General features: G+C 41.3%; 1 protein-coding gene across 1 annotated transcript; it reads right to left on the bottom strand.

Annotated features, from left to right (window-relative positions):
- Positions 1-9,103: 9,103 nt before the first annotated feature.
- Positions 9,104-10,066, bottom strand: LOC473317 (olfactory receptor 11H4-like). Its single transcript, XM_528688.2, has one exon. The coding sequence runs from the start codon at positions 10,064-10,066 to the stop codon at positions 9,104-9,106; it is 963 nt and encodes a 320-aa protein (XP_528688.2).
- Positions 10,067-10,487: the final 421 nt, after the last annotated feature.

Below are 10,487 nucleotides of genomic sequence, written 5' to 3'. Positions count from 1 at the left end.
CCTCATAATTGACTCCTTCCTGCTTATTATTATTAATTATTTTTGAGACAGAGTCTTGCTATGTGGTCCAGGCTGGAGTGCAGTGGCGTGATCTTCCTGCACTGTGTGATCACTGTAACCTCCGCCTCCTGGGTTCAAGGGATTCTCATGCCTCAGCCTCCTGAGTAGCTGGCATTACAGGCTTGGGCTACCACACCCGGCTAATTTTGTTTTTTTTTTTGGAGACAGAGTCTCTCTGTATCCCCCAGGCTGGAGTGCAGTGGCATGATCTCAGCTCACTGCAACCTCTGCCTCCCAGGTTCAAGCAATTCTCATGCCTCAGCCTCCCAAGTAGCTGGGATTACAGGCGCCTGCCACCACGCCCAGCTAATTTTTGTATTTTTAGTAGAGACGGGGTTTTGCCATGTTGGTGAGGCTGGTCTTGAACTCCTGACCTCATGTGATCCACCTGCTTTGGCCTTCCAAAGTGCTGAGATTTCAGGTGTGAGCCACTGTGCCCAGTCCCCACCTGCTCATTATTTGACTTCGGAATGTTCAAGACCTTGATGACATTATTTCAAACACAGTGAAATTTTAATTATCTATGGAATATAGGGTCAGAGAAAGATGGATAACTAAACTTCACAGATAATTAAAAAAACCTCACTGCATTCATTTCTATTGCCTCCATCACCAAAGTACATTTACTAGGAACTCAAATAGTAAGTTTAAATTCACCTCTTTTGTCTTTCTATTCACTTCAAGTGAGAGTACAAATGGGCAATTGGAGAGAAGAGGAGGAACAAAGCGCTTGGGCAACACATTCTATGTGAACCGACAAGGGAGCTACATCCTCCTCCAGCCCCATCCGCTTGCTGGGAATTTAAGACACTTGCCCACGGAAGAGCACTTTTAGAATTATAAGTGCTGGGGCTCTTCTCTTAAGTATTTATGTTTTAAAAATTAATCCGTAGGTGAATCCAAAGGAAAGGAGAGTCTGCTGTTCTACTTCTTTCTCAAGAGGTTTTCACTTGCCATTTGTCACTTGCCAACAACTCTGAAAAAAATAACAGCTTGCTTTAATTGTTCCAGCTGAAGAAGAGTCTGTCAATAAAAACTTCAGTGACTAATTTACAAACAAGGAGGTAAAAGACTCAGGATACATTCTAACTGAAGGGGATTTAATGGTCCCCCCAAATAAGCAAGAACTTTGAACATTATTTTCCCTAACTGAGTTGTATAGTGGGAACTCTGAGATACCTGAGTGAGCCCTTAATGTGAATATATCACCCGGGCATTCTTTAGGAGTATGCTGGGAGAAGAGAAGTGAGGGGCCAATGTTCGTGCAAAGAACTAAGGAACAAAGAATTCACAGATTTGCAGAAGAACCACGTATTCTTAGCATCTGGCAGCACTGAATGCACAGGAACGGTGGTGTCCCGCTGCAGGCAGACTTTCCTTACATACCTAATGGCATTTTTGGTTCCAAGAGGAAGATGTGAGACAAACTCCAGCTGCAGGAATCTCGTCATTTACACAACCAAAAAGCTGAGTCATGGTTGGAGAGTGTTATTTGTGGTTCCAGAAACTTGCTTCCTTTAGTATTCCAAACCAAATGAAATGTGTTTTTCACATCAGCAATTATCAAGAGTTTACAAGTCTCTTGTGAATAGGATCCATGGTTCCCCTGTGTTCACTGGCAGGCACCTACTTCCTTTGCCTGTATTTCTGAGCATGTATCGAATTCCTTCTATATCTGTTTATAGTTTATGTTTTCCCCAGTGGTTTGACTAGTGAGACACAGAAGTCAGGATAGTTATCTAAAAGATACCATAAACACTTTCCCCTTTGTGGCGATATCCTCCCTTTAAGGAACTGATCTACCTGGGGATGGGGGTGGGAGGTTAATGGAGGAGGAGGAGAAAGAATATGTGTGTACATGTGTGTATCTGAGTTTATGTATTTGTGTATATTTGTGTGTGATTTTCTCTCCAGAATAAACTTCATTCTTTTTTAAAAGAATTCCATATAATTAACAAACATTTGTCAGTTATGCATCAACTATGCACCTACTATGTGCCAGACTCTGGGTTAAACATTGAGTATACACAGACAGGAGCCAACAAGGTCAAGACTTCACAGAGATTACATACTTGTTTTGGGCTCAAATAAAAAGATATGAAGCAAATCTTTATTATATAAGGGAACTAGACTTGCTTCATACTTGGTGCCTAACCTGCAAACACTTAAAATTTTTTTTATCTATATATTGTTTGCTTAATTTTGTTATAGTGAACATAAAATAAAAAATCTCCTGGCCGGGCGCGGTGGCTCACGCCTGTAATCCCAGCACTTTGGGAGGCTGAAGTGGGCGCATCACTAGGTGAGGAGATTGAGACCATCCTGGCCAACATGGTGAAACCTGTCTCTACTAAAATACAAAAAATTGCCGGGCTTGGTGGTGCACGCCTGTAGTCCAGCTACTCGGGAGGCTGAGGCAGGAGAATCGCTTGAACCCGGGAGGTGGAGGTTGCAGTGAGCCAAGGTTGCGTCACTGCACTCCAGCCTGATGACAGAGCAAGACTCCATCTCAAAAAAAAAAAAAAATCTCCTTTATCAATTTTAGGTATAGCTCGAACATAGGTGTTTGAAAAAGTTCAGTTATCTGTAAAGGCAGATTTGTAATTCTGTTGACTGACATGATACAATATTAGTGAAAATGAAAGTTGGCACTGTAAATGGTTATGAATTTTTTCAGTGATATAAGGGGAAAGAGAACAAACAAACTGAGATGAGAACCTGAGATTAATATAAACATTGCAAGAGCTCAAATAGAGAACATGACTGAGCTTAAGGGTAAGGCTGTTTAAGTGTAGAGTGGATTCTTGAAAATGTAATCCCTGTACTAGCAGTATTAGTATCACTTGAGACCTGTTAGAAATCCATGTTCTCAGTACTTACCTAGATCTAGTGAGCCAAAAACTTGGAATGTGGAGCCCAGTTGTCTGTCTTAAACTTTCTAGGTGTTTCTTTTACTTTCCTTTCTTTCTTCCTTTTTTTTTTTTTTTTTGAGATGGAGTTTGTTGCCCAGGCTGGTGTGCAGTGGTGTGGTCTCGGCTAACTGCAACCTCCACCTCTCAGGTTCAAGCAATTCTCCTGTCTCAGCCTCCCAAGTAGCTGGGATTACAGGCATGATCCCCCATGCCAGGCTAATTTTTTTTGTATTTTTCGTAGGGATGGGGTTTCACCATGTTGGCCAGGCTGGTCTTGAACTCCTGACCTCAGGTGATCTACCTGCCTCTGTGGGCAGCAAGCCACCCAGGTGCCAAGGCAAGAGACCGAGGACACAAGCTGTTCCAGTATAATAAAATATAAAACAAGAATAGTTATACTAGATACAGATCTTAGATATGATTATATATGAATATCATTAATCATTAGTTGGTAGCAATTACTCTTTATTCCAATATTATAATAATCCTCGCTCTATAATCATAACCTAGGAAAAGCCAGGCCTTACAGAGATAGGAGCTGAGGGGACATAGTGAGGAGTGACCAGAAGACAAGAGTGCGAGCCTTCTGTTATGCCCAGACAGGGCCACCAGAGGGCTCCTTGGTCTAGTGGTAACGCCAGCGTCTGGGAAGACACCCGTTGCCAGGCGGACCGTGGTCTAGCAGTAGCCTCAGTGTCACGGAAAAACACCAGCTACTTAGCAGACCAGGAGAGGGAGTCTCCCTTTCCCCGGGGGAGTTTAGAGAAGACTCTACTCCTCCACCTCTTGTGGAGGGCCTGACATCAGTCAGGCTTGCCCACAGTTATCTGGAGGCCTAACCGTCTCCCTGTGATGCTGTGCTTCAGTGGTCACGCTCCTAGTCCACCTTCGTGTTCCATCCTGTACACCTGGCTCTGCCTTCTAGATAGCAGTAGTAAATTAGTGAAAGTACTAAAGTCTCTGATATGCAGAAATAATGGCATAAGCTATCTTTCTCTTTGTCTCCTCTCTGTCTCTGCCTCGGCTGCCAGGCAGGGAAGGGTCCCCTGTCCAGTGGACACGTGACCCACGTGGCCTTACCTGTCATTGGAGATGGCTCACTCTCCTTATCCTGCCCCTTTGTCTTGTATCCAATAAATAGCAGTGCAGCCTGGCATTCGGGGCCACTATCGGTCTCCGCGACTTGGTGGTAGTGGTCCCCTGGGCCCAGCTGCCTTTTCTTTTATCTCTTTGTCTTGTGTCTTTATTTCTACACTCTCGTCTCCGCACACGGGGAGAGACCCACCGACCCTGTGGCACTGGACCCTACATGCCTCGGCCTCCCAAAGTTCGACCAGCCGCCATGCCTGGTCTCTAGGTGTTTCTAATGCACGTGGAAGCTTGAAAGCCACTACGGATGATCATAAAACGTTAGAGTCCGGGTTAGGAATGTTTGAAAGCACTTCTAAGTGTGGGAGGGATTTCAGTAGAACTGGGAATTAATTAAACATGTTTGGGAGACAAGGTTAAGAGTGATATTTGAAGGGATAACTGGCCCATGGAACTAAGTTGCAGGTGATATTCTATGTCAGGCTAAGACTTAGGTATTTAGAAAAGCGTTACTAGATTAAACATCTAGAGGAGCTTTTGAAAGAGGTCTGGGATAGGCAGAAAATGGTGGAGAAGATTATTCAGGCATTGTATGAAATGGGGTGACCTGGGTTAAAAACAGGGAGCACTTGGGTGGGAACAGAGTTGAACTTAAACAGAAGGTAGTGAGAAAATATAGAGAAAATCATGACATAGAAAGTATGAGTCTTAGTTTGAATAGTTTCATTTATTAGCTGTAGGAGCTTGGTGTGCTCTAGTTTCCTCAAATATTAAAGCCATGTTTATCCTTCCTGTGTAACTCATAGGGCTAATAAGAGGATTAAATGAGATAATAGACTTGAAAATATTTCATTAATGTCTATATAATTATAATTATGATTAAGTGTCATTAAACAGCCCCAGAGGCATTGTCTCTTAATTAATATCATGGAACCATTCCAGAATTAGAATTTCTTAGGGTCTAGAGGACTTCCTATGCCTCTGGGGCAACTAGAGGACTCTTTTCCCCTCCCCAAATATATATCCTCAAATAGGTTACAGATACAAATTCCTTTAAAAGGAAACGAGCGGGGAGCAGTGGTGCGCATCTATAATTCCAGCACTTTGGGAAGCTGAGGCAGGAGGATCACTTGAGCCCAGGAATTTGAGAACAGCCTGGCCAACATGGTGAAGCTCTGTCTCTACAAAAAAAAAGAGAAAGAAATACAAAAATTAGCTGGGCATGGAGGCACACGTCTGTAGTCCCAGTTACTCGGACAGCTGAGTTGGGAGCATCATGTGAGCCTGGGAAGGTTGAGGCTGTAGTTAGCTGTGATTGCATCACTGCATTCCAGCCTGGGTGTCAGAATGAGACCCTGTCTTGAAAAAAGTATAAAAAACCAAAACTTTCTAAATTTGACAATTAGAAATAAGAGTTTTAAAATGCCCATTTCTCTCTCTAGTGTATTGCCAACAAAACAGTCAGGGGGATAATTCTTTTATAATGTAAATAAGAGTATGTTACTTCCCTGCTCAAAACCTCCCAAATGCTTCTCATCTTATGCAGAATTACATATAAAACATAAATAAAATAAATTGAAGAAGACACAAATAAACAGAAAGATATCTTGTGTTCATGAATTAAAAGCATTAATATTGTTAAAATGTCCAGACTACCCAAGGTGATTTCCAGAGTCAATGTAATCCCTATTAATCCCTGTCATACCAATGACAGCCTTCAGAGAAATAGAAAACACAGCCCTAAAATCCATATGGAATCACAAAATCCCTCAAATAGTAAGGCAGTTATGAACAGAAAGAACAAAGCTGAGGCATCACACTGATTTCAAACTATACTACAAAGTAATAGTAATTAAAACAGCATGTCAATTAAAATTAGTGTAAAAAAGACTCATCAACCAATGGAAAAGAATAGAGAGCTCAGAAGTGAACCTATGCATGGTCAATTGATTTCTGACAAAGGTGTCAAAAATACACATTGGGAAAAGGACAGTCTCTTTAATAATGGTATTGGGAAAACTGCATATTCATATGTACAAGAATGAAATTGGATTCTTATTTCACTCTATATAAAAAAAATCAAGTCAAAATGGATTAAAGACTTGGACATAAGACCAGAAACTCTAAGCAATGAGAAGGCAACATAGGGGAAACACTACCCAATATTGATTTGGGCAATGATTGTACAGATTTGACCTCAAAACACAGACAACAAAAGCAAAAATAAACAAATAGGATCATGTCAGTATAGCTCTAATCTGCAAAGGAAACAACTGATAGAATGGAGAGATAACTACAGACTGGGAGAAAGTATTTGAGGCCATACATCTGATAGGGGTTAATATCCAAATCCATAGTTCTTTCAAACAACTCTATAGAAAGAAAACAAATAATCAGATTAAAAAATGGGCAGTGGCCCTGAATAGACATTTCTCAAAAAAAGACATACAAATGGCCAAAAGGTATATGAAAATTGCTCACCATCGCTAATAACTAGGAAAATGCAGATTAAAACCACAATGAGATTTCACCTCACAGCTATCAGAATGGTTGTTATAATAAAAGACAAAAGATAACAGGTGTTGGTGAGAATGTGAAGAAAAGAGAGCCCTTGCACACAGTTGGTGAGAATGTCAATTAGTACTGTCATTATGAAAAACTGTATGGAGCTTCCTCAGAAAACTAAAAATAGAATTACTATATGATCTAGCAATCCCAGTTTTGGGTATTTGCCTAAACGATTTGAAAGCAGTATGTCAAAGAGATGTCTGCTCTCCTATGTTCCTTGCAGCCTTATTCACAATAGCTGAGTTATGGCATCAACCTAAATGTCCATCAACAGATAAATGGATAAAGAAAATGTGGTGTATGTACATAGTGGAATACTATTCAGCCTTAAAAAGAGGGAAATTTGGTCATTTGTGACAACATGGATGGAACTGGAGAACATTACGCTAAGTGAAACAGGGCAAGCATAGAAAGACAAATATACCACATGTTCTCACTTATTTGTGGAATCCCCAAATTTCAAACTCAAGGAAGCAGGCCAGGGAAGTGGGGTGTGGATAATGGTGAGGCAATGATGGACAAAGGGTGCAAAGCCTCTGGCAGGAGGAATCAGTGTTTTTTTGTTTTTTTTTTTGGCGATATATTGCCCAGGGAGGTAAACATAGTAAATGATAATGTGTTATAAATTTTAAAATTGCTAAGATAATAAATTTCAAATATTCTTGTTTTTTTTTTTTGAGACAGAGTCTCACTCTATCACTGAGGCTGTAGTACAATGGCGCAGTCATGGCTCACTGCAACCTCTGCCTCCTGAGTTCAAGTGATCCTTATGCCTCAGCTTCCTGTGTAGCTGGGATTACAGGCATGCACCACCACACCCAAATAATTTTTGTATTTTTAGTAGGGAGGGGATTTTACCATGTTGGCCAGGCTAATCTTGAACTCCTGGCCTCAGGTGATCTGCCTGCCTCGGCCTCCCAAAGTGCTGGGATTACAGGCGTGAGCCACTGTGCCTGGCCATAGATTTCAAATATTCTCACTACAGAAAATATTTGAGGTGATGGATATGTTAGCTGATTCAATTATTCTGCATTATATTCATAAATCATAACATGACTTTGTTCCACATACATATACACAACTCTAATTTGTCAATTTATAATTTTTAAAAAAGTTATTACTATATTTACAAGGTCCCACAGAATTTGGAACGCTGTTCACTCCCTGACTTCATCTCTATTACTCTTCCCCTTACATTTTTTTTTTTTTTTTTTTTGAGATGGAGTCCTGCTCTGTCGTCCAGGCTGGAGTGCGGTGGTGTGATCTCGGCTCACTGCAACCTCCGCCTCCTAGGTTCATGCCATTCTCCTGCCTCAGCCTCCTGAGTAGCTGGGATTACAGGCTCGTGCCACCACACCCAGCTAATTTTTGTATTTTTAGTAGAGACAGGGTTGCACCATATTGGCCAGGCTGGTCTCGAATTCCTGACCTCATGATCCAGCCTCCTCAGCTTCCCAAAGTGCTGGGATTACAGGTGTGAGCCACTGTTCCCAGACTTAAATTCTTTACTCCAGTCAAACCAACCTCCTTGCTGCTACTTGGATACAATCCTGCCTCCAGATCTTTAAGATAATTTGCTTCCCTCTCTTTGGAATGCTCTTCTCTCACTGTCTACATGGCTCATTCCTTCATCCGCTTCAAGCATTTGCTTAAATGTTGCCTTCTCAGTGTAGCCTCTCTGATCATCGTGTTTAACAACGGCAGCTCTTTTCTTTCTCCCACATTTCCTGTCCTCTTTGTCCTTTTTGCATAGCGCTTACTACTCTCTGATATGCTATATATTTTACTTATTTTTTTATCGTCTGTTTCTCCCTTATGTGAGTGTAAATGCCAGGTAGATAGTGGTTTTGATTCTTTTGGTCATAGTATATATCTAGTGCCTAGAACATAACAGGTATTCAATTAATATTTGTTGAATGAAAGAATGACCACGATTTTACTATTTTATGTGATGTTAAAACACATGCTGCTTACATAAGCATTAAACTTTCAGTCTGTCCCTTGTCTGTAAGACTTTCAACCATCAAGAGCCAAGGGGGCAAGAAAACTGCTCTGTTACTAAATCCTTTAGTTCTGTATTCATTAGACATTTAAATTTGATTCTTCATTCACTTTAAAAATATTGAACAGTCTTAAGAAATACCTTAAGTATAACTGCTCTTCTATCTTCCACCCCTGTCTCCTGTAATCAAAACTATACAGTATGAAATAGGACAGATAAAATACCCTGAAATATCATCTACTGGAGTCACCTGTGTTGAAAATATGATTGTTTCGTTTGGAATGGAATATGAATCAACTATGGTTTAGCTCTGCTAGGTTAGTTAAGAAATGAAACAATGAGGGACCTCGCTGAGAAAATATCTTCTTTAAAGTGTGTATTGGAGAAGTAGAATCAGAAAATCAGGTATTTCTTAGTTAATCTTTTATGTCTGAACAATGGTTTGCTTGGTCTCATGTAGATGACTTTATTCTCATTCTATCCTCAGGACTTTCTTCAACGCAGCCTTCATCTCCTTGTTTCGTAAGCTGTAAATCAGGGGGTTTAAGAAGGGGGTCACCGTAGAATAGAACAAAGTTATAATCTTCTGAATTGCAGCTGGGTTATCAGTTGTGGGGCTCACATACATTGCCAGTAAGGCCCCAAAGAATAAACACACCACTGTCAGATGAGATCCACAGGTGGAAAAGGCCTTCTGCTGGCCAGCTGCTGAAGGGACTTTTAATACAGCTATCAGTAAAAGCATATAGGAGCCACAGATGTACAGAAGAGTGAGAATGATAATGAGGGAGCTCAGGATATAGAAGATAATCTCAGTGATAGGAGCTGGGGCACAGGACAGAGCCATCAGTGGGTCCATGTCACACAAAAAGTGATTGATGATGTTGGGCCCACAGAAAGGCAGTTGAGACAGTTGCACAGTGGAGACAGAGTAACTGAGGAATCCAAACACCCAGCAAAAAGACATCAATATGTAGCAGAGTTGTGGGGTCATGATGGTTGGGTAGTGCAATGGGCGGCAGATAGCAAGGTACCGATCATATGCCATGATGCAGAGGAAGTATGCTTCTATTGTACCAAGGGAAGTAAAAAAGTAGAACTGGAGGAAACAGCCAACAAAGGAGATGGTTTTTGTCTCTGAGAGGAAGTTGACTAGCATGTTGGGTACAGTGGAAGTAACGTACCAGATTTCAAGGAAAGCAAAGTTCCCTAGGAGAATATACATTGGGGTATGAAGCCGTTTGTCCAATCTCACAGCACAGACAATGGTCCCATTTCCTATTATGGTAAATACATAGATCACAAAGAACAGGGAGAAGAGGAAACTTTGCATCTCCTGACAACCAGGAAAGCCAAGGAGAACAAATTCCGTCACAGTGCTTGTCTCTGAATTGTTTGTGAATTCCGGGGCTGTAGAGATGACAGAAAACACCATTTATACAAACAGTTTTGTTTTCTGAAAGACTTGTAGTAAATCTGTGTAAGCTATATATGTTGGCTATTTGGCAATTAGTTTGCAATAACCCATCCACTGACTCCTAACTTTTATTCAGAAGCTACAAATCAACAATGCTAATGATCCCAAATTTCTTTTTTTTTTTTTGAGACGGAGTTTTGCTCTTGCTGCCCATGCTGGAGGGCAATGGTCCAATCTCAGCTCACCACAACCTCCGCCTCCTGGGTTCAAGCGATTCTCCTGCCTCAGCCTCCCGAGTAGCTGGGATTACAAGCATGCACCACCATGCCTGGCTACTTTTATATTTTTAGTAGAGACGGGGTTTCTCCATGTTGGTCAAGCTGGTCTCGAACTCCTGACCTCAGGTGATCCACCCGCCTCGGCCTCCCAAAGTGCTGGG

The sequence above is a fragment of the Pan troglodytes genome, chromosome 15 (genome assembly GCF_028858775.2).
Source record: "Pan troglodytes isolate AG18354 chromosome 15, NHGRI_mPanTro3-v2.0_pri, whole genome shotgun sequence".
NCBI classification, from domain to species: Eukaryota; Metazoa; Chordata; class Mammalia; order Primates; family Hominidae; genus Pan; species Pan troglodytes.
This window is presented reverse-complemented; position numbering and strand designations above follow the sequence as displayed.